We start from the raw sequence: 25,266 nt of genomic DNA on the forward strand, positions 1-25,266 counted from the left end.
GGCGGGCTGCTGCCAGTTCAGACTGGTTCAGGCGAACCGGTAGTTGTGACCAGCGGGTGGGCCTGCGCACGCTCACATTTTCGGTGTTGGGCAAACCAGTTGTTACAACTGGCAGCAGCCCACCATTGTGTATATAATATTCTAAATACATACGTTTCTTTTAACTTAGCATAGTGATAACTGTGTAGACATGTACATGTCTATACATGTTCATGTCATTTCCTTGGTAGAGAAATAGCTTTCATTGCCTTTGTAGGGAAATGTCTTGAACTTCCCAATCTAGCATATATCTGTGTGTTTTCCTGTCCTCCCATTCAAATAGCACATGTTCTGGCTTAGATATATTACAATACAATACAAAAAAGTAAAATACATCAGTAAAGCAATAAATGCTATGAACTTATATTTTATTTAAAATGCTGAAACATTCAATCACTTAGTCAACTGAATTTTATTTTGACCTTTTTATTAATACTTATATATTGTAAGTGGCAGACAATTTGAAGCATATTAAAATAAGGTTAAATATTCCTTGTTGCTTTAAATTGGACTACTCTTCTTTTAAATTGACTTAGAGCAGTTCCTTTTGGCAACAAGGTTGCCACCTAATGACAATTATTTACTGCAATTAATAATGTAACTTTTCCATTTATACTAGTTATCCTTTATGGTAGTACTTCTGTTAAAGAATGGGAAGGTATATTAACAAAAGATAGATAAGTTAGAAAAACAAACTATGGTTGCCTTGTCCAACCTAAGTATTCTCCAAATGCATAGCCGACAATCTGGGAATTTAAATTTAAATTTTTGAAGGGTGCTGTGGATGGTAAAAGATGATCTATGGCAGGCAAAATATCTTAAAGTTTAAAATCCACAATAATAATAATAAAAGGTATTTTTAAGATTGTATTAACTAACTCGTGGAAAAGTAAAAAGTTGAATAACATTTTTCTTATAAGTTAAACAGAAATTCACTGAAAATATTATTTCGTCCAATGTGATAAATCAATTTTTCTTCTCCTGATCATTTGCTTTTTCTGCATTGACAGCTGGCATCAGGGGATCAACAAAAGGGAATGCCCGGAATATTTTCACATATCTGAAGTAGCTGAAGATGAGGAATCCCCAAAATAAAGTCATTAGCAAGATGTTCCAACCGGCAATATGAATCCAATTTGGTCTGAAAAACAATATAATTTGTACTTTTAAAAAACTGATTAAGTGTAACAAAATTAGCATAGAAAGCACATAGTTTATTTATTAATATAATCAAAGCAATTAAAATATTAAAGGAGATACTAATTTTTCTGTACATTCCTAAAAGTTGTGCAATATCTACCATTTCCAGAAAGATAACTTAGTCTTTTGCAACAAGATCAGTTAGATTTGCTTCACCTGTTACCAGCTAAACCCAGAGAAGAAGTAGAAATCTCAAGTTAACTGAAAATGAAATATCAAACATGCTTAATTGCAAGAACTTTTCAATCAATGACAATGTCTGAATAATCAACTAACTTCAAACAGGTAGTCCTTCACAAACAATTCATTGCTTAGCAATTGTTTGAAGTTATGACAGACATCCCCAGGGTACTTACAGCCTGGATTCAAAGTTCCAGCAGCTCACCTCCACCCCCACCCCCACCCCCAGTCACATCAGATTTTGGGCACTTGGAAACTGGCCTGAATTTGCAGCAATTTGCAGCATCCTGCAGTCACGCTACCATGGTTTATGACTTTTTTGTTGGAAACAAGCATTTATTGTGACTTCTAGCAAAAAACACTCATTGTGGACAATTAATTTGCTTAACGAACACCATGTAAACATAACAACCACAGCCTTCACTTCATGACTAGCACACTTGCCATTTGCTGCCAAAAAGGTTATAAAACCAGGTGTGGTCTTATGGTGACATGCTTAATGACCAGCATGACTTACAACCATAATTCCAGGCTCACTTATGATTGTAAGTGGATGACTACCTATATTACGTTTTATGAATAATACCAACCAAGGTTTTCTCCTCCACTCTACCTCAAAATCTTTCTTCTAATATATATACCATATATGTATGGTTCCATTGGTAATATTATATCAGAAAACTAGTGACTGTACATATATGCTGCTAGATTTCACCCAGAATATTAAGAAAACATCTATAGCCAAATTCTATAATAAAAACATAAAACTTGAAAAATTAAGTCAATTATTTCCAGGCCATAATATCAAGATAACAAAGGCCATATTAGTGGTTTACAGACATTGCAGAAATCATCTATAATTTCCAATTTATACCATCCCAGCATAATTCCATGTCCCTTTTAAAAGCTCTGTATTTAGAATAGAATAGAATAGAATAGAATAGAATAGAATAGAATAGAATAGAATAGAATAGAATAGAATTTTTTATTGGCCAAGTGTTATTGGACACACAAGGAATTTGTCTTGGTGCATATGCTCTCAGTGTACATAAAAAAAGATACATTATCAAGAATCATAAGGTACAACACTTAATGATAGTCATAGGGTACAAATCAGGAAACAATATCAATATAAATCATAAGGATACAAGCAACAAAGTTACAGTCATACAGTCATAAGTGGAAGGAGATAGGTGATGGGATCAATGAGAAGATGAGAAGATTAATAGTAGTTCTTGTGTCTAGTTGTTATGGTGTGCAGTGCTCTATAGCATCGTTTTGGGGATAGGAGTTGAAACAGTTTATGTCCAGGATGTGAGGGGTCTGTAAATATTTTCACAGCCTTCTTTTCGACTCGTGCAGTATACAGGTCCTCAATGGAAGGCAGGTTGGTAGCAATTATTTTTTCTGCAGTTCTAATGATCCTCTGAAGTCTGTGTCTGTCTTGTTGGGTTGCAGAACCAAACCAGACAGTTATAGCGGTGCAAATGACAGACTCAATAATTCCTCTGTAGAACTGTTATCAGCAGCTCCTTGGGCAGTTTGAGCTTTCTGAATTGGCGCAAAAAGAACATTTTTGTTGTGCTTTTTTGATGACGTTTTTGATGTTAACTGTCCATTTTAAATCTAGTGATATGGTGATATAGTGATATGGAACCTTGAAATTTGAAGGTCTCTATTGTTGATACTATATTGTCTAGTATTGTAAGATGTGGAAGTATGGAAGGGTTTCTCCTAAAGTCTACCACCATTTCTACGGTTTTGAGTGTGTTCAGTTCCAGATTGTTCCGGTCGCACCAGAAGGCTAGTTGTTCAATCTCCCATCTGTATGTGGATTCATCATTGTCTCGAATGAGACCAATCACTATTTTGTCTTCTGCGTTTAGTTTAACAGATGGATCGTTAGAGATGCAGTCATTGGTATACTGAGAGAAGTGGGGAGAGCACACAGCCTTGGGGGGGGGGGGCTGTGCTAATTGTACAGGTATCTGATGTGATTCTGCTTAGCTTCACCTGCTGCTTCCTGTTTGTCAAGAAGCTTGTGATCCACTTACAAGTGTGTTCAGGTACTTGTAGCTGGTTTAGCTTAGTTAGAAGAGTGTCTGGAATGATGGTATTGAATGCTGAACTAAAGTCTACAAAGAAGACCCTTGCGTAGGTCTTTGGTGATTCAAGATGTTGTAGAATGTAGTGCAGAGCCATATTAACAGTATCATCTGTTGATCTATTTGCTCGGTATGCAAATTGCAAGGGATCTAACAGCGGATCCGTGATAGTTTTCAAGCGGGACAGCACTAACTTTTCAAAGGTTTTCATGACTACAGATGTTAGAGCAACTGGTCTGTAGTAATTCAGTTCCTTGATGGTGGGCTTCTTTGGCACTGGGATGATATTAGAATGTTTGAAGCAAGAAGGAACATAGCACATCTCTAGTAATTTATTGAAGATTTGGGTGAAGATGGGAGCCAATTGGTCAGCACAGACTTTTAAGCAAGAAGGAGTTATCTTGTCTGGGCCTGGAGCTTTTCCTGGCTTTTGTCTGTGAAATAGGTCTTGCACTTCCTTTTCTGTGATCACTAGGGGTTGTGAACCCAATGGGATGGGGTCAGTTGTAGGGGGCTTGGCTGTTGTTGGTGTGAGATTGGGATTGTGGAGATAGGTGGCTGTAGTTTCCTTTCAAACCTGCAGTAAAACACATTCAGGTCATCTGCCAGTTGTTGATCTCCTTCAGCCTGGGAAGGAGATTTGCCATAGCTGGTGATATTTTTAAAAGTTTTCCACATGTTTGCTGGTTCATTTGTTGAGAACTGATTCTTTAGCTTTTGCTGCTCTGATCTCCCTTGTTAATACATTACTGGCCTGATTGTACAGCATTTTATCATCTTTTATGTAGGCTTCCTCTTTGGAACGACATATCTGCTTAAGTTTAGCTGTGAACCAAGGTTTGTTGTTACTGTATATTCGCAAGTTCCTGGTTGGTACACATAGGTCTTCACATATGATGACATATGATGTTACAGTATCTGTGAGTTCAACCAGGTCTGCAGAGATTTCTTCAAAAATAATTCCAATCAGTGCAGTAAAAGTAAGTCTGTTAAAGTAAGCTTTAACTTTGCCTCCTCAGTCCAAGTCTTCACTGAATTAATTGTTGGTTTTGTGGTTTTAAGTCTTTGCCTGTAAAAGGTACAAGGTGAATCATGCAATGATCAGAGTGTCCTACAGCTGCTTGTGGTAAAGATCGATAAGCATCTTTTAGTGTTGTGTAGCAATGGTCTAAAGTATTTTTGCTTCTAGTGGGATAATTGACATGCTGAAAGTATTTTGGTAGTTCTTTCTTTAAGTTTGCCTTGTTTAGATCTTCCAAATAATGGCCAGTGAATTTGGCTTCAGCCTCCATAGTTTGGTCAGCTAGAGTTCATAATGTCTTGTTTACACAGGCTTGTGGTGGGACATAAAATGCAATTAGAAGAAATGAGGAAAATTCATGAGGTGAATAGGTTTGCAATTGATAATTAACGTCTCTAAGTTTTCATCACAGAATTTATATATTATAGTTATATTCTGAGACCAGCTGTTGTTGGTCTCAGCATAAGCATAAGCCTCCTCCCTTCTTTTTACCAGCTGTTTATGCAATTCTGTCTGATTGTTGAATCTGAAACCCTGGGATATGCAGGCTGCTATCATTTAACCAGGTTTCAGAGAAGCATAGGGCAGCTGAATTGTAAAAATCAGAATTGTATCTGTTTAAAAGGAGTATTCCATCCATCTTATTAGCAATTAAACATACGTTGGTTAGGAAAACTGAAGGCAGAGGAGTTTTATTTCTCCTATTTCTTAATGTGTTTAAAATTCCCACCTTTTTACCTCTCCTTCTCCACTTCCTCTGTTTGTTTGGGTTTTTTTGGTAATCCATGGCTCTGGGGAAATTGCTTCTTTCTGTGTTAGAATCTCCTCCGTGTTTGCAAAGACGGTGGGGGGGGGTTTGAGGTCACAGAAAACTGCTCCTTAAAGAAACATTGCTTAATTTTTAGCAGATGGTCTCGTGAGTATGAAATCCTTAATGAATCGCAGAGAATAATAAAAAATAAAAAAAATTAGAGAGCATTTCACCAAGGAAGCCTTCGGCAGCTGCATCTTGAATCCTTTCCAAGATTACAATCCTTTCTAGAGATATTCAGATCTAAAACACCTTCTCACCACCCCAAAAGGCATATCAAAAAGGTTATTTAAGTTGGTTTATGTTTACATACAAAGAAGTCTTATTGATTTCCTCTCACGTTTTCCACTGAGACCTCTATAAGCATGCATGTTGAAATTGTGGAGGTAGGTTCTACCCCAAATGTTCCAGTTTTTGAATGTACAGAAAATTTATTGCAGGATCACAGCTTCCCTATGTCTGTGCCTGTTCAGTGACAAGAGACCAAAGCTATTTCATTTTCTTCCCCGCCCCCCAAAGGTATGCCTTTCATTGGTAATAAAATTTAGCTAAAGCCCATTGGCAATTACCTTTCAATGATGCCATAGGTCTGGACAGCAAAATATGTAGACAAATTACAAAAACTGAAACACAGAAAATAAATGTATTAATATTTTGATAATGTCCTTGTGTTAAATTACAGTAAAAAATTTAAAATAAATGGAACTGTAACATTTCTAAACAATATATAACCCAGATAGAGGGTGTTAAAATAAGTAAGGAATTAATTCTTGTCAGTTCTCATAGAGATTCACTTTATTTATTTGTTAACTCCTGAACTTCCTAAATTATGGACCAATTTTCAGTTCAAATTATGTATCTAAATAGATAGTCCGACTTACAACAGTTTAGGGACTGTTTGAAGTTACAAAGGTACTGAAAAAAGCACTGACCGTTTTTCACATTTACATCCGTTGCAGTATCCCCATGGACACCTGATCAAAATTCAGACGCTTGGCAACTGATTTACATTTATGATGGTTGCAGTGTCCTGGGATCATGTATGATAACCTTTTCTGACAAGCAAAGTCAATGGGGAAGCCAGATTCACTTAACAATTATTACTAAATTAACAACTATTACTAACTTAACAACTTCAGTGACTTACTTAATTGTGGTAAGAAAGGTTATAAAAGGAGGACGAAAAAGAAAAAAATAAGTATAAGTATAATAAGTATCTCTGTAAAAAAAACAAAATGCTAACCGGTATTAAAAATGTTTAAGCTTGCTGAAACAAAAAATGGTTATATTCCAAAAGTCATAAGCAGCAGGATGAAAAGTAGGAATAAAGCTTGATAGATACATAGTTAGAGAATAGCTTTGTACTGTGAATGAGTTTAAATTCCAGGGACTAGATGAAGACAATTTAGGTACAGTTTGAGAAAAGTGGGGAAAATAAAAGGAAAGCAAATTTGATCACCATTTGATGACAACTTGTAGATACCCTATAAAAAGTGAATTAATAAAATTAAGCAATTTCACATTAATCATTGTGGAAGCATTCTGTGTAATATGCATAATAACATTCCTTTGAGGTTACAAATAATGAATATCAGATTCAAATGAAATTTGACAAGTTAACCTGAAATTTGGATCCAGTATTATCAGCTTGAACATATAAGTACTGCCATACTGAGGCCAATTTAAAAAGTTCAAACCAGAACTATTTAAGATCTCATATCTTTTATCCAGTTTCCTTAATTGTTCTGATCTTTTTTTAAAACAGGACTTGTAATTCTGAAAAGAAAAATGGATGTGTTCATTTATTTAATAACATAACTTTAGATTATGAAATATAAGTATTTAGATTGTTTCCATTCTACTTGATGATACAAATAAACACACAGAAAATAAATACATATTCAGAATTACTTATTTTAATTATAAGGGCCTTAAGAGAATCCACAACTTTTCTCCATAATTTTCCTGAATGCAATGGCTACATGCAACAATACAGGGGAAATCTCCTGGAAATCTAGATCCATGAGGTCTCTAAGGTGACTATCCTACATTATGGAGCTCATAGATGGCAATAACCCTAATCTGAACAAGGAAGTGATTTGACTATGGCAAAGTACGCACTGTCATGTTCTCCATATGTAGATCACCCACCAATGGCTCCAAAACAATGATAATTCCAATGTATCTTTACCTAAATAAGCCCAGTAACCAGGTCTATCAGCACAGGAAGTGGTCCTGCCAGGAAGAAGAGCAGATGATTCTTAAGCAGACTCCCCATCCTGTCTGTACAGCCCAGTTTAACATGTAGACATTAACATCTGGTCAGCTCCAAAATAAGACTCCTGGACACAAGTAATCTGTCTCAGAAAATTATTGTCACCCCCTTCTTTTTCTTTAATTTTTTTTATTATTATTTGCATTTATATCCCGCCCTTCTCCGAAGATTCAGGGCGGCTTACACTATGTTAAGCAATAGTCTTCATCCATTTGTATATTATATACAAAGTCAACTTATTGCCCCCAACAATCTGCGTCCTCATTTTACCTACCTTATAAAGGATGGAAGGCTGAGTCAACCTTGGGCCTGGTGGGACTTGAACTTGCAGTAATTGCAAGCAGCTGTGTTAATAACAGACTGCCTTAGCAGTCTGAGCCACCAGAGGCTCAGTATTGAGGCTGATGAAGAACCAAAATGCTATGTCCTTGCCCAAGACTGACAACTCACCCACCACAGGTGACTGGTGTCTTGCTACAAATACTGGCACCAACTTGAGTTAACTAGTCCTCTAACTTCCTAGATCTAGGTATGAAACTGTGGAACCAGAAGTATAGACCAACCCTAAATTGCAAGTTTTTAAAAAATCTGTAATGATTTGCCCAACATTTCCCACCATATCTCTTCTTTCTATGATAGTCATAATTTGCTTACCTCCATCTCCACTCACTGAACTTAAACAGACAACCACTGGCATCTAACTATCAATCACAGAGTTTCTTGCATAGTCATGACTTCCATATAATATCACTCCTATCGTAACCGCAATCAACACTTACAAGAAGACCCACACCTCTCCTAAAGAAGCCAACAGCTGACAAGCCACTTTAACTGACCTATTAAAATTTCTGAAAAACAGTGGTCCAAGCATTTGTAAACCAACTAGGTATATCAAATCTACATTCCTACTCTACAATAGGAATATTAAACCAACTAGAAAATCACTTCTGCATTCCTACCCTGTGATATATTGTCAGAGCCAATATATTTCCTCATCTCTCCCATACTTCCATATTCTCATGTCAGGGGGAGTTCCCCTTCACTTTTGCCTCTCACTCAGGAGTATAATCACTGCAATTGTCCAGATTGTTCCAAAAGCATAAAACAGCAGACAGATTAACAACAAAATCTCCTCCAATATGTTTGCAGTCTTAAGTTACATCACCTGGCTGTCATCTAGAAAAACACTTATAATAACAAAAACAACTCAGAAATCAATAACAAAGTTAGAAGTAACCTATAAGAATTGGATGCTTGTTTTATTTTAAATAAAGATTAATAACTAAATAGTATTAGATATATATTTAAATACTGATTTTACTTATATTTTTACTTATATGTTGATGCTTACATGAGGTCCCCATATTTCATCTACATCTTCAATTGTTTTGATTGATTTATTATATAATTTAATCATCTGATTCCAAGTCTGTGCAGTATTTAAACAACCGACCTGTTAAAAACATAAGCACCCAAAACTCAGCCAAGAAAAGAATTCTAAGAATAGATAAACTCTATGAAGTTCTGGTAACCATGTATGTTTAGAATATTACTCTATTCTCTAAGGATTATTTGAATTTTTGTTACAGGTATTCCTCACTTAACAACCATTTGTTCAACAACTACATTAATAATGAAATAGTTAACAGAAAAAAGTAAACATAAAAGTAATAAAAATTGTGAATAAAAGAAAGATAAGTCTGAAATTCAAAAAGATTAAACTATAGGAAATATATTTTCTTACATAAAATATAAGAAAAATGTTAATGGCCATGATAACCACAATTGTGTGGTCGCTGACCTTGAGCCAGACCTCTTGTAGTGCAAAGTCAAGTGGGACTCTTACCATGTTTCCCCAAAAATACAACCCTAGCCCAATTTTCACGCCTTTGCCTAATATAAGCCCTACCCCCACAACAAGCCCTAGTTAAGCCCTGCCCACCATCTGATTGTAGGAGGTGAGGCAAGGCGCAGGCATAAAAATCAAGTTAGGGCAGGGGTGTGGGTGGAGCTGCTCTACACACCTCACATCACTTACCTAAGGACCATCACAGCCAGGCATTCCCCGCCCTGACACCTGTTGCGCTGCTGCCCAAATTTTTCTATAGCCACTTGTGGCCACTCATGGCTGGATGCCACCTGGCACATTGCACTGGTGCCACCACTTGCAGCAGGATGCCATGTGGCTTGTTGCGCTGGTGCTGCTGCTCATGCACCCAATGGCAAAACACACCATGGAGCCTCCTGCCGTGAGTAGTGGCACCAGCGCAACCAGCCTTGAGGTGTCCTGCCACAAGCAGTGGCACTGGCACAACAAGCCATCCGGCATCCTGCTGCGAACAACTGCAAGCGGCTGCAGAAGAAGTCAGACAGTGGCGAAACAATTGTTGGGGCATGAGAGGCATGGCTGCGATAGTCCTAAGGTAAGCGGGTAAGACATCCCCCGAAAATAAGACCTGGTGCTTATTTTGGGGCCAAAAAGAAAATCAGACCAGGTCTTATTTTCGGGTAAACACAGGTAGAAAGCATTAACGACAACAGAGTTAGCAGAGGTGACAGTATTCCAGCTGAATTATTTAAAAACTTAAAAGAGGATGCTGCAAAATGCTGCACTCAATATACCAGTAAATTTGGAAAACTCAACAATGTCTACAGGATTGAAAAAGGACAGTTTACATTCCAATCTCAAAAAAGGGCAATGCCAAAGACTGCTCTCATTTCACATGCAAGCAAGGTCATGTTCAAAAGCCTACAACTCAGGCTTCAGCAATATGTGAACCAAGAACTATCAGAAGTACTAGCTGGCGTCCGAAGAGGCATAGGAACTAGAGATCAAATTGCTAACATTCACTGGAATATGGAAAAAGCAAGGGAATTGTTATGACCCAGGGGTCACAGTTAGGCAAGCCTCCAAAGAGTCTTTATTTCTCTTGGGAATGGTTAAACAAATGACCCTCCACTGACCAGTAAGGCTCCACCCTCAGTCCCTTAAACAACAATTCATTGATTACCCAGCCAGGCCACTAGGCAAAAGTCCAGGCATAAGACAAGGGCAGTTTCGATAGCAAAGTCTTCAAAGCTAGGACAAGAACAGTCCTCAAAGCAAGGCAAAAGCAGTCCTCAAAGCAAGGCAAAAGGTCTGAGTCACAGTCAGGGGAGTCTAATCTGAAAACAAACACTTGTTTCTGGCAAAAGCCCCTTCTCATTGCATGTCTCTAAATACTATTTCCCAGGTGAGCCTTGTGAGGAGGGGTGGAGCGCCCCTGTGCTGACTCCTCTCCATTTTCTGCACTTGGGGATCGGGCAAGGGAAGCAGTTGCTCATCTCTATAGCTCTGTTGCTCCTCTGCTTTGCTGCCTCCCCTTTCCCTCTCCTCCCCCCTTGCTCGGTCATCCTGTGCCCTTTCTTCCTCCCTCCCTACTCTCCGAGGCCTGAAGGACCTGGGACTGCCTCCTCCTCCTCCCCAAGTCATTCCTCCTGGGCCATAGGGACTGTACCATCGACCTCCACCGGGCCCACCTCCATCTCCTCCTCCTCCTCAGACCCAGGCTCCAATGGGACCATGACAGGAATTCCACAAAAACATCTACTTCTGCTTTATTGATTACACTGTCTTTGATTGTGTAGATCACAATAAGCTGTGGCAAGTTCTTAAAGAAATGGGAGTATCAGACCACCTTACCTGTCTCCTGAAAAACCTGTATGCTGGTCAAGAAGCAATAATTAGAACTAGACATAGAAGAACTGATAGGTTCAAAATAGGGAAAGGAGTACAACAAAACTGTATATTGTCACGTTGCTTATTTAACTTATATGCAAAGAACATCATGCAAAATGCCAGACTGAATAAATCATAAGTCGGAATTAAGACTGCTGGGAGAAATATCAACAATCTCAGATATGCAGATAATGCCATTCCAATGAGAGAAAGTGAAGAGGAACTAAAGAACCTCTTGATGAAGATGAAAGAGGAGAGTGTAAAAGTTGGCTTGAAACTCAACATTAAAAATAGAACGGAAGAAATGGAAGCAGTGACAGATTTTGTTTTCTTGGCTTCAAGGTCACTGCAGATGGTGACTGCAGCCATGAAATTAAAAGATGCTTGATCCTTGGGAGGAAAGCTATGGCAAATCTAGACCACGTATTAAAAAGTAGAGACATCATCTTGCCGACAAAGGTCTGTATGACCAAAGCTATGGTTTCCCCAGTAATAAGGTATGGCTGTGAGAGATGGACCATAAGGAGGGCTGAACGCCAAAGAATTTATGCTCTCAGATTGTAGTGTTGGCGAAGACTCTTGAGAGCCCCTTGGACTGCGAGGAGATCAAAACAGTTGATCCTAAAGGAAATAAACCCTGACTATTCTCTGAAAGGACAGATACTGAAGCTGAAGCTCAAATACTTTAGTCATCTAATGAGAAAAGAGGACTCATTGAAAAAGACCCTGATATTAGGACAGATTGAAGACAAAAGGAGAACAGGATGAGATGGTTAGATTGATGTAGCAAGGGGTGAACTCCAGGAGGAAGTGGAGGATAGGCAGGGTCTGGTGTGCTGCCTATAGCTATGGGGTCATGAAAAGTCAGACATAACTAAGTGACTGAACAACAACTCACCCCATATATTAACTTTAATTCAAGCTTTCCCTTAAATTGGAAATGTTTCATCTGTCTAGGAAGGAGAGAGACTGGTCTTGAAGCTGAATCTCAATGGCCTGCATTGTGACTTAGATCAAGTCCACCACAACAAGAAAACCTCCTATAATATCCATATTTTAATTCTGGCAGAAGACTTCAATGTAAAAATTGATTACATATCAAAATACACAAAATTAATCAGAAAACAATCAACTCTTAATGATAAACATACAATTGAGAAAGAATAATAGTTGGGAAAATTGATTCTGAAAAATTTAAATAACTCAAAAGAATCTAAAACCACTGGTTTATGTTTCTATCTCTAAAAATGATTGTTAATTAAGAAATGAATGGTTTCAATATGTAGAAGAAACAGCTCTGCTCAACTTTCTTTCCTCAGCATCTTCTCAGTCCTAAGGAAGATAACTGTCAGTTCTACAAGGAGGCCAGAGTAAGAAACAGACACTAAAGAATAACAGATTTACACTTGCTTCAATACTGGACTGAGTAATGTTTTTTGCAAGACCCTCCCTGACTGTTCTTTCTCATCTTCCCTAAATTCCTTTGCATATCACAGAAAAAGGCAAAAGCCAGTCCCAGTCTCTACGTTTCCATTCATTGTTTTCTAAGCCAGCCAGGTGACTGGAGCTTTAGATATGGAACAAGTGTTAGTATTTTCTCTGCCTTTCTTTCTAAGAATGAAACCTGATCCAAATACCTTATTTTAATTCATCAAACTCTATTATATAAACAGATTCAAAATAATAATACATAAAGTACAAAAATCATAAATCAATTTACCTTTTCCATAGTTGACTTGTAGGCAAAGTCAATCCTCCCATTCATCTCCCACAATATATAGTTTACCTCAACTGGTATGGGGTTTTTGTCATATCTATATACAACAGAAGCACAGTACAGTATCTTTTCTAAGATTGTAAAGCCATAGTAAGGATTCAAGTGTATTTACCATTTGCTAACTTCTTTCTATCTCTTTTCCAATAAATCTTCCAATTTTGCTAGCATTTGTCCTTTGTCAAATAAAACTGGAAGAGTTTTGCACAGACCAAAAGAGAGCCCTCCACTCTTTTCAGGGACATTTGCAGGACGAGGGTCAAAAAAGTCAAGATAACAGTTGTGATTTTGTGATTGGAATGCTGTTCCTTTGTGCACATATAAAAAGGTGTAGGTCAACAATAGCACAGTTGTGGCCACCATCTTGATTTCTTTTGACACCTTCAATTCTTGTCATGAAGAGTTGGGGAAAGTGTCTATAATACATACTTCCTAATGCATCTTTTTCTCATTCTTCACACTGTTTTGGTTTTACTTACATCTTAACATGAGGAAGAAAGTCCTGAATATAATGGCTCTGTAATGGGCATCCATATTTCTTTATATCATATATTACTACCTATGGAAAAGACAGTTTAGTACAGTTAAAAAACCAAAACAAAAAACAAAACAAATTGCATCAGTTAGTTCACTAAAATAAAATAGTAATTCTTACCTTGTTTCTTTTATGGCTTTTGTCTCTGAGATACTTCCTAATGTGAGAGAAAGAGGTTCTGAACTGTAATTGTAATATTCCAGTATTAAACATCACATTCAATATTATCTATGCCATCTGCATTAGATAAATGATTCAGTCTCTTTACCACTTCATAAGGACTATAGGGTCCCTAAGTTTTTTATGGGTTGGCCAGTCATAACACAATATATTTCTGATACATATGAGAATTAATATAGAGGATGGTTATGAAACAACCAATCTTAATTACTATTACCAATAATTAAAGATATTTCCAGGCTATGTGCCAATGAAATGCCTATTATTATTGTAGTCAGTTACATGCACAGTCATGTTTAGACTGGATTTAGAATTTTTATCCACCTATTGAGTCTTTCCAAAAGACCTGGTATAGACAGATGTTTGATGGTGTTTAAGATATTGTCACAGATTGCAAATTGTTCCTAATAAAGCTTTCTTTTGCAATGGACTGACTGTGATTTTTGTCAATGCTGATGGTATTCCAGTTAGTTTGCCATTTCACTGTCCTATTACTATCTTTATTTTCTTTTGCAACAGTTATTCTATCTAGAGCTTTTAGTTCTATTTGAGTCCAGTTCACTATTCCAACTGTGTTTCTAATGACTAGATTTGCCCAGGAATTAATTGTCTTGATAGTATATTATCCACTGAGTTTTGGACTTTAAGATCTTCCTCTTACGTCAGCGTGGCCAATGTTGCTGCGGGACGGCGATTCCCTGGGGCTCCGGAGGAACGCTGATATCCCAACCATTTTGGGGGTCCTTCATGGACCATAACTGTCTTGGAGAGACAGTGAAGAAGGGAGGCACGGATCGGTGCAAACAGGGAAGCGGCAAATTCCCTAGAGCCCAATATTAGCCTCCGACTCTGCGGCATGGGAAGTCAGCCATTAGAGCTGTCACAAACTGGGGCGGCCACACAAAAAGATTAGAGCAGGAGAGGCAATTGAACAGAGTATTCCTACTGGAAAAGGGATTTGCCAACGCATAGGTAAGAAGAAAACTTATTAAATTCTAAAAGAAGCCTTCAATTTGAAATCAGCAGCTAAATTGGGATGTGGAAGTATAAATAGAAGAAAAGTAAAAGTAAAACGGAACTTTGCAATTAAAGCCCTAAAAAGGACTTTCCATCTGAATTTTAATTTGGTGTTGGAAGAGACCAAATACTAAAAGAGACAGAAAATTGAAGGAAACATTGTTAACTAACAAAAGAACTAAGACAGGAAATAATAAACTTTGTGGATTAACAAGGGACATTTTGTTGCGGAAGTATTTGTGAATTGGAAAGAGACATCTGGTGGAGGAAAGAAAGTATCACATCATTGAGATCAACATGGGAAAAGAAGCATTGTTTTAACAGCTGTCATGAGATTCTAAAAGAAAAAGGGGGAGTGGAACCGATAAGGACTTAAATTGAAACAGTTTTAAAATATATTTGAATTGGACTCTTTCAGAAATAAAGAAGAAAAGATATATGGACTTGAATTTAACATAACATAACATCAGAGTTGGAAGGGACCTTGGAGACCTTCTAGTCCAACCCCCTGCCCAGGCAGGAAACCCTACACCATCTCAGTCAGATGGTTATCCAACATTTTCTTAAAAATTTCCAGTGTTGGAGCATTCACAACTTCTGAAGGCAAGTCGTTCCACTTATTAATTGTTCTAACTGTCAGGAAATTTCTCCTTAGTTCTAAGTTGCTTCTTTCTTTGATCAGTTTCCACCCATTGCTTCTTGTTCTACCCTCAGGTGCTTTGGAGAACAGCCCGACTCCCTCTTCTTTGTGGCAGCCCCTGAGATATTGGAACACAGCTATCATGTCTCCCCTAGTCCTTCTTTTTGTTAAACTAGACATACCCAGTTCCTGCAACCGTTCTTCATATGTTTTATCCTCCAGTCCCCTAATCATCTTTGTTGCTCTTCTCTGCACTCTTTCTAGAGTCACAACATCTTTTTTACATCGTGGCGACCAAAACTGGATGCAATATTCCAAGTGTGGCCTTACCAAGGCATTATAAAGTGGTACTAACACTTCACGTGATCTTGATTCTATCCTCTGTTTATGCAGCCCAGAACTGTGTTGGCTTTTTAACAGCTGCTGCACACTGCTGGCTCATATCTAGATGGTTATCCACTAGGACTCCAAGATCCCTCTCACAGGTACTACTATTGAGCAAGGTACCACATATACGGTACTGGTGCATTTTGTTTTTGGCCTAAATGTAGAACCTTACTTTTTCACTGTTGAATTTCATTTTGTTAGATAGCGCTCAATGTTCAAGTCTGTCAAGATCTTTCTGTAACTTGAGCCTATCTTCTGGAGTGTTGGCTATTCCTGCCAGCTTGGTGTCATCTGCAAATTTGATGAGTTCCCCTCATCCAAGTCATTGTTGAAAATGTTGATGAGTACTGGGCCTAAAACAGAGCCTTGGGGTACTCCACTGCATACTTCCTCCATGTGGATGTAGTTCCGTTGAGGACTACACGTTGAGTGCGGTTGGTCAGCCAGTTACGAATCCATCTGGTGGTGGTGCTGTCTAACCCACATTTTTCTACTTTATCTAGTAGTAGGTTATGGTCTACTTTATCAAATGCTTTACTGAAGTCCAAGTAAATTATATCAACAGCATTCCTCTGGTCTACTAATTTTGTCATTTTGTCAAAGAATGCGATAAGATTAGTCTGGCATGATCTGTTTTGACAAACCCATGTTGGCTTTTGGTTATTACTTTGTTTGCTTCTAGGTGTTCGGTGATTCGTTGCTTGATTATCTTTTCCAGAATCTTCCCGGTATTGAGGTCAGACTGATAGGTCTGTAGTTTCCTGGATCTGTTTTTTCCTTTTTGAAGATGGGAACTACATCAGCTCTTTTCCAGTCCTCTGGCAGCTCCCCTGTGCTCCAGGATCTTTGAAAGATATAGTTCAGTGGTTCTGAGATCACGTCTGCCAGTTCCTTCAGAACCTTGGGGTGTAATCCATCCGGTCCTGGTGATTTGAACTCGTCTAGGGTATACAGGTGTTCACTTACCATTTTCTTCCCTATTTTAACTTGTGTTTCTAATCTGTTTTTTGTAGTGCTGTTTTTGATAGGTTGGATTGTTTTTTCCTTTTGTGTAAAGACAGATGCAAAATATGAGTTAAGTAGATCTGCTTTCTCCCTGTTGTTTGTCATCTTCTTGCCACTTTCTCCCAGCAATGGGCCAATTGTTTCCTTGACTTTTTTCTTGTTTTTAACATGTTGGAAGAAGCTTTTTTTGTTATTTTTTACTTTTGGGTTAAGTTAAAGTAATAAATTGGAATTTAGACTATATACAAATTACGATAAATAAATTTAAAAAGTCTTTCTCCTTGTATTGAAAATATGGAGAATTGGGAGGAATTATGGGCGATGGTTTTGATGGTCTGAGAGTCTATTAATGGAAACAAACAAGCAGGATTGTGGCTTAAAAATAAAAAAAGAGAAGATGAGGAAATTATGAGATATAATGCTGGAAAAGAAATCAGTGAGGATAATACAGATGATCATATTGGGACTGATTGTGAAAAAATGAAAATGGAGAGACATGGAGAAATCTTAAAAAAGAGGGGGGGAAAGTGAAAAAGAAAAGACTGAGAAGGAAAATTAAAAAAGAAAAAAGTGAAAAAACAGATGATTACACTGGGATTAGCAGTGAAATAGTAAGGAGAGGAGGAGGAAAAAGAGAAAAATTGAGGGGGAACATCAAAAGAGTAAAAGTCAGAGGAAAATGGAAAAGAGGAAATAAGAAAGGGAGAAAAAAGAAAATGAAAGAAGGGAAGGAAGGAAGAAAAATATTAAGAGATGGGATCTGGGAGAGACTGAAAGAAAATGGTTAGAAGTAGGAGAAAAATAAATAAAAGAAAAGAAATTAAAGTAGTGATAGATTTGCTTCCTTTTTTTTCTTTTTTTGTATTGGACAATGCATGGAATGAGAAAAAATTAAAGTTGATGATTAAGATACAAATTTTAAATTTAAAAAAGAATGGAAAATCCAGCAGAGGAAATCTGGAATGGCATGGTTTATAAATGGAGATGATTGGAATTTAAGATGTAAAAGGGAATAAAATTGAAATGTTAGTATTTATTTTATTTATTTTATTAAATTTTTATACCGCCCTTCTCCCGAAGGACTCAGGGCGGTGTACAGCCAGAAGATAAAAAACACGATAAATATACAATTAAAACACCAAACTAAAAACAGAGCATATTAGAAAAATGGCCAACATTAAAAAATTTAAAATTTAAAATTCAAAACCCTAAAATAATAAAACCCCAATTAAAATTTAATAAAACTATTAAGCCAGTCCCGCTTGAATAAATAAGTGTGTTTTCAGCTCACGGCGAAAGGTCCGAAGATCAGGCACTTGGCGTAATAAATGATGTGTATTGTTGGAAGAAAATAATAAGTATTGAATTTTGAATAGAAATGTTAAGAAAATAAGAGGTGGAAAGTTGTACTAACTGATTGAATGATATAAATGGAATAAGATGAAGACAATGTTAAGGTTTAAAATATAGGAGAGGAGGTTTGAAAAATATGTGTAATAAATGAGAGAATTGGGGATGTCTGGACATTAGAGCAGCGATGGGATTCAGCCAGTTCACACCACTTCGGGAGAACCGGTTGTTAACTTTCTGAGCAGTTTGCTGAACTGGTTGTTGGAGGAAATCATTAGGGCAGAGAACCGGTTGTTAAATTATTTGAATCCCACCACTGCATTAGAGATATTGAAAATAAATACAGCAATGGAGAGAGATAAGAGGAAGGAGAGAGATGGAAGGGAGAGAGAAAGAAGAAAGGGAAAAGGAGAGGAGGGAAGGGAAGGGAAGCAAGTGTAGGAGAGAAGGTTAGATAGGGAGGAAGTAGGGTGGAGGAGGAGAATGGAAAGGGAAGTAGAGAATGAGGAGGAGAGGAGAGGAAAAAAGTAGATATGAAGAAATGAGGGAGGGAGAGGAGTATAAGGAGAATAAAAGATTGCTGTGAAAAGAAAATGGAGGAAAGACAACCCCGAAAATATTCGAAGAATAAAAATTGAAATAGTTAAACAAAAAAAGGGATGAAAGGGAATGAATATGAACAAAAATAGAGAAATTAGAAAACGAAGGGCAAAAATAGATGTGATTATATAAAATGAGCAAAGAAATATTAGGAAAGGAATAAAAAACTATGAAAAAAAGAGAACATCTTGGCTAAAATTGTAACTAAGAAAAATGTACCTGAATATTTTGAATTGTATAAGATAAGAAAATGTCAATACTCTGTTCATGAATTGTGTTTGTGTGGAAGGCGGGAAATTTAAAAACCAATAAAAACTTGTATTTAAAAAAAGATCTTCCTCTTATTTATGTGTTCGCTTCTAATCTTCTTGATTTCAGTGTATTTGATGTTGTCAGTTTGAAGGATGCTCAGCTATTTGTAGTAATTGTTTTCATCCAGAGTCTTTATCTTCTCTCCATAGGACATCTGGATTCTTTAGTTTTTACTATTTTTTCCTGTTGATGGTGAGGGTGGCACATTTCTACAGTCCACATTCCATTGCAATGTTTTGGCTGTATGTACAGGTGGTGCTGAGCAGCAATTTTAAATAATGTTTTTCCATGTTTTAAATGCATGCTCATGTAAATGATGTTGTCGTGTCCCACTCCTCCGCTGACGGCCGGGTCAGGGAAATCCGAATCAGGCTTGCCTCTGCAGCTCTGCCCAAAGTCCTAGCAAAGTCCTCAGAGCAGGCAGGAGACCAGTAAGTGACTTCAGCAAGATAGGTTTGACTTTGCCTGACTCAGAGACTGCCAGAAAGCAGATCCTTTATATAGGCCATGGGGTGTGGCTCCATGACTCAGCACTCATTAAGGCCTGCCCCTCCCTTCCTTCTGTTGCCTCCGCCTATCCAGTCTTCTGATGCGAGGGTCACTCCAATCAGCAGCTGTTGGAAATAAACTTTCCTCAGGCTCACATGCTGTGGAGGAGGGGGAGGGGTCTAGCTGCTCCGTTTGCCTGGGCATGGAGACAGGGCTGGGGCCGGGGGGTGCTCCCTCCTCTGCAGCCTGCTTGGGCATGGAGCCAGGACTGGGGCCGGGAGGCATACATTCCTCCGTGTTCGGAAGCAGATAAGCAGACCCCGGCTGCGGTGAGAGCGGGCAAGACACAACAGATGTGGGGTAGTCTGGCAGGTGTTTTTGTTGTATGATAGCCGTGGTTTGACTTAATAGGGGAATCTGTGAAACAACAAACGAACACTAGTGGTGATATTGAGTCTTCTTGAAAATTTTCTCTCCTGCTCGGCAATGAGTGGTATAGACTAGTGAGATGTTTCAACCAAAAACCATGCAATTCATCTTTATCCAGTGCTGATCAATCCTTAAACTTTTATCCACCATTTTTGTTGCTATTACAAGTTTCTTCAGATGGTTTTTCATTCTTATCCATCTCTTTTATTCGTTGCATTCTTGTATGCCACCAGAACTGTGCTGTTTCTTCTTTGTTAGGTGTCGACTTGTTCACTGCAGCCTCTCCTGTGGTGGATTTGTAGAAACATCTCTTATTCAAATGAAATAGCTGATTCTGCCTATAGTGTGCATTTTGAGCTTCATATCTGCTGATTTTCATGCTTATAGTTGCTAAAAAGCTGTTGCTTTATTATTTCTATGACTTCCTTAATTTTTCTTGTTTCTAAATGATATTTTTTGATCAGGCATTCTTTGATCTTGTTCTTCAGCTTCTTTTTTTTTTCATCTGCTCTAGATTGCTTGCATCTGATCTCAACTTGCTGATCTTATTTTCCAGTCTGAGTTTCCATTTTGGTGATGCACTGTTTGTCTTTTTTTTTTTTTAATAAATTGCTGTTACTTCGTTTGCAGGAAGAGTATAATAAGTAAAGAAGCCTTTATGGTCCATTTCTATAGTTAATACTCAGGATTAGATGCAGTTTTAACGATTTAAAATGTTTAGCATATATGTAATTCTTAGACACTTCTTACCAAGGTATAGTGAAGGCAAAATTCTCACATTGTAAAGGTTTCCTATGACAAAATAGAAAAAGGTGCTTATATAACTTAAAAACAAAAAATAATATTGCCTGAATATGACTTTTAACCTTCTGTTTCAGTATCCCCAAATCACATCTTGAGGCTAGTTGGTTAAAACTGTAAAAGTATATTATAGATCAAATTCTTTTTAATGAGATAGCTAGATAGCTAGCTAGACAGACAGACAGACAGACAGACAGACAGACTGATTGATACAGTAGTGAAATCCTTTTACTACCGGTTCTATGGGCGTGGCTTGGTGGGCATGGTGTGGCTTGGTGGCCGTGGCAGGGAAAGGATATTGCAAAATCTCCATTCCCACCCCACTACAGGGGAAGAATACTACAAAATCTCCGTTCCAACCCCACTCTGGGGCGAGCCAGAGGTGGTATTTGCCAGTTCTCCGAACTGCTCAAAATTTCTGCTACCAGTTTTATTTTATTTATTTATTTATTTATTTATTTGATTTTTATACCGCCCTTCTCCCGAAGGACTCAGGGCGGTGTACAGGCAAAATAAAACAAACAATACAAAGTACAATTTAAAATGCAATTTAAAAAACTTATTTAAATTAGCCTGAAAATTTAAAAATTTACCATACACTAAAAAACCCCATTTAAAATTAATAAAAATTTGACATTTAAAATTCAATTCAAGCCAGCCCCGCGCGGATAAAAAGGTGTGTCTTCAGTTCGCGGCGGAAAGTCCGAAGGTCAGGTATTTGGCGTAAACCTGGGGGAAGCTCATTCCAGAGTGTGGGAGCCCCCACAGAGAAGCCCCTTCCCCTGGGGGCCGCCAGCCGACATTGTTTGGCGGACGGCACCCTGAGAAGTCCCTCTCTGTGAGAGCGTACGGGTCAGTGGGAGGCATGTGGTAACAGCAGGCGGTCCCGTAGGTACCCAGGCCCTAAGCCATGGAGCGCTTTAAAGGTCGTAACCAACACCTTAAAGTGCACTCGAAAGGCCACAGGTAGCCATTGCAGTCTGCACAGGAGTGGTGTTACGTGGGAGCTACGCGTAGCTCCCTCTATCACCCGCGCAGCTGCATTCTGGACTAACTGAAGCCTCCGAGTGCACTTCAAGGGAAGCCCCATGTAGAGAGCATTACAATAATCCAAGTGAGAGGTAACGAGCACATGAGTGACTGTGCACAAGGCATCCCGATCAAGGAAGGGGCGCAACTGCCGAACCAGGCAGACCTGGTGGAAGGCCCTCCTGGAGACGGCCGTCAAATGATCTTCAAACGACAGCCAATCATCCAGGAGGACACCTAAGTTGCACACCCTGTCCTTTGGGGCCAGTAACTCGCCTCCAACAGTCAACTGCGGCTGCAGCTGACTGAATCGGGATGCCGGCATCCACAGCCACTCCGTCTTGGAGGGATTAAGCTTGAGCCTGTTTCTCCCCATCCAGACCCGTACGGCTTCCAAACACCGGGACAGCACTTCAACAACTTCATTGGGGTGGCCCGGGGTGGAAAAGTACAGCTGGGTGTCATCAGCGTACTGTTGGTATCTCACCCCGAAGCCACTGATGATCTCACCCAACGGCTTCATGTAGATGTTGAACAGCAGGGTCGAGAGAATCGACCCCTGCGGGACCCCACAAGTGAGGCACCTCGCGGCCGACCTCTGCCCCCCTGTCAACACCGTCTGCGACCGGTCGGAGAGATAGGAGGAGAACCACCGATACACGGTGCCTCCCACTCCCAATCCCCCCAACCGGCGCAGCAAGATACCATGGTCCAGAACCTGTCAGAACCTGCTGGATTTCACCCCTGGATAGATAGATGGATGGATGGATGGATGGATGGATAGATAGATAGATAGATAGATAGATAGATAGATAGATAGATAGATAGATAGATAGATAGATAGATAGATGATAGATAGACAGACAGACAGACAAACAGATAGAGAATTAAAGTACCTAACAAAACATTTTACACACTTCCCTACAAATGTAAACTCTGCTAAAACTCTAAGTGTTTACAATATTTTAAAAGGCTATGAGAAGGATAACTGGGTAGATTTTCCTTGAAAACATTCTCACTTTTTCTATATAATTTTTATTATGCTAGTTTTCAACAGAATAAAGGTAATACAAATTTTAAATTGAAGGTAAGAAGAATATAGAAGAGTAATAAAAAGTGAACAAGAAATTAATAGAAAAGAAGGAACAAAGAATACAATACACCCCAACTTCTAATAAATGGAAGGCATTTTATATGCAGAAATGAAATAAAATACAATATAAATTACACAGGTAACCTAGGTACACTGTTTACTTTAAAAGCATGTAAGAATAAGATGTTTTACACTTACAGAGGGCAAGCAAGTAGGAGCTCCCCTTACTGATGAAAGAATTCTAAATTTTTTAACTCTGATTTTCACTTTTAACTTGTAACTTTTACAATAACTTTGTTCTTAATTCTGTTTTTTAACTGTGGCTTTAATCAAGTGTTTATATTGTTTTATTATGTTGTTGTAAATAGTCGCTTAGGTGAGATGGATAATATAGAAATTTAATCAATAAAAATAATAATAAACAAAACTTTCCACAGTGTGAGAGAAGTCACCAAAAAAAGAAAAGAAATCACAAAGGTTTGTAACATCATTAGCAGCCATAATACACAAACCATCTCCCCTGATGAAATCATTGAAGTCTCCAGAGATGGACCTGAATACAAAAACAGAGACGCTCAGTGGCCCCACAATTCTGTAGAGTCATTTACAAAAAGGAGTCCAGCAAACAAAAGTTCATTTATACTATAAATTCAATTGCCAGATCCAACTCTAACTACAGCAAACTTTGATCATGGCCAGACCTATCCTTACTACAATGGATCCGCTCCCATGAACTCCATACAGAATTCAAAAGACTTCAAGATTACGGCGAATCTAACCTATACATCAACTACTGTGCTGACTGCATAAAAAGTAAAACCTACAATCAATCACCCAACTTTCAACCCTCCATCACCCAAAACACCCAACTATCCATCATCCAGAACATCCAACCATCCTTCATCCAAAACTAGGTACGCACACCCCTTACTTCCTCAATACCAACCACTACTGACCTTAAATGCAAACTAATAAAAGCAAGAAGCATCGTAAACAAAATGCCCGAACTCCTCTTCTTATTAAATACTGCTACATTATATTTTTCTGTGAAACATGGCTAAACTCATCCCTTCCTGACTCCATTATCACAGTAGGAGAATATCACGTTTACCGGTCTGATCACGAAACCCACAGAGGTGGTGGAGTAGCTATCTTCTACAAAAAGTCACTAAACCTAAAAAATATTCAAGTTGCACATGAACTTGCTCTTCCAGAAACGATCATCTGCGAACTTTTCTTAAACACCATACTTTGCTTTTTACTATGTTACAGAACCCCCAACTATGACATCGCACATGCGAACCACACTACTAACATGGGTAGCCTCTTGCCCATACCCTCTTATCTTTCTGGGTGACCTCAACCTACCTCTTATTAATTGGACAATAAACAAATGTACAACTGAACCCATCCATACAACCCTATATAATGCTGTTACTAATCTAGGTCTAGATCAACTAGTAACTAGCAACACTAGACACAACAAGTGCCTCGACCTCATCTTCTGCAACAGCTTAAACTCAATTTATGGATTACAAATAAAAGAACTCTTTTCCAACACTGACCACAGCACGATTGACTTTTGTCTCAATATACGCCCTTACAAAAATCACCATAATAATGGGATACCCAACTACAACTTCAAAAAAGCCAACTATGATCTCATAGACACCAACCTCTCATCTCTTGATTGGCAAATTCTATTCTCTGACTGTAACACTGCTGAAGACTATTATAACATTTTCTTGGTCGAAGTCAATAGAGTTATTAAACTATATGTACCACTAATCACCACCAAAACCAAGAAAAACAAATTATCCATATCAATAAGAAAGTTCCAATCAAAAAAAAAAATCCCTCTGGCAAAAAAACAAAACTGGCTATGTAGCTAACTTTAAAAGCCAATACAAAAATATGTGCCAGCAAATAAAGACTGAATGCACCTTTTACCACATCAAACAAGAAGAAAACCTTTTGCTCATGAAATCCAACCGCGCCTTCTATAATTTTGTAAACAACAAACAAAGACTTGAGATCCATCCCACCCCTAAAAGGACCTAACACTAATGAATGCAATGATAAAGCAGTTAAAGCAAACCTCTTTAACACATTCTTTAGCTCAGTCTTTGCAAACAGCAACGGCTCATGTCCAACATTCCCTGATCATACAACTAATAACTACAACGATCTAACACTAATAGATTTCCCAGAAGATAACATTGAAAAGGCTCTTTGTAGACTAAAACCATCTCTATCTACTGGACCTGATGGACTAT

The 25,266-nt window shown here is 38.2% G+C and overlaps 1 protein-coding gene across 1 annotated transcript in view; it reads right to left on the minus strand.

Moving 5' to 3' along the window:
- Positions 1-13,023: 13,023 nt before the first annotated feature.
- CATSPERE (catsper channel auxiliary subunit epsilon) overlaps positions 13,024-25,266 on the minus strand; it is a 72,082-nt gene continuing 59,839 nt past the window's right edge. Inside the window, exons 9-12 of the mRNA XM_058170968.1 lie at positions 20,818-20,859; positions 13,779-13,815; positions 13,603-13,682; positions 13,024-13,163 (exon numbers count right to left, since the gene is read on the minus strand). Coding sequence (XP_058026951.1) covers positions 13,061-13,163; positions 13,603-13,682; positions 13,779-13,815; positions 20,818-20,859 — 262 coding nt within the window. The 3' untranslated portion in view covers positions 13,024-13,060. The remainder of the gene's footprint in view (positions 13,164-13,602; positions 13,683-13,778; positions 13,816-20,817; positions 20,860-25,266) is intronic.

The sequence above is a fragment of the Ahaetulla prasina genome, chromosome 1 (assembly GCF_028640845.1).
Source record: "Ahaetulla prasina isolate Xishuangbanna chromosome 1, ASM2864084v1, whole genome shotgun sequence".
Classification (NCBI taxonomy): domain Eukaryota; kingdom Metazoa; phylum Chordata; class Lepidosauria; order Squamata; family Colubridae; genus Ahaetulla; species Ahaetulla prasina.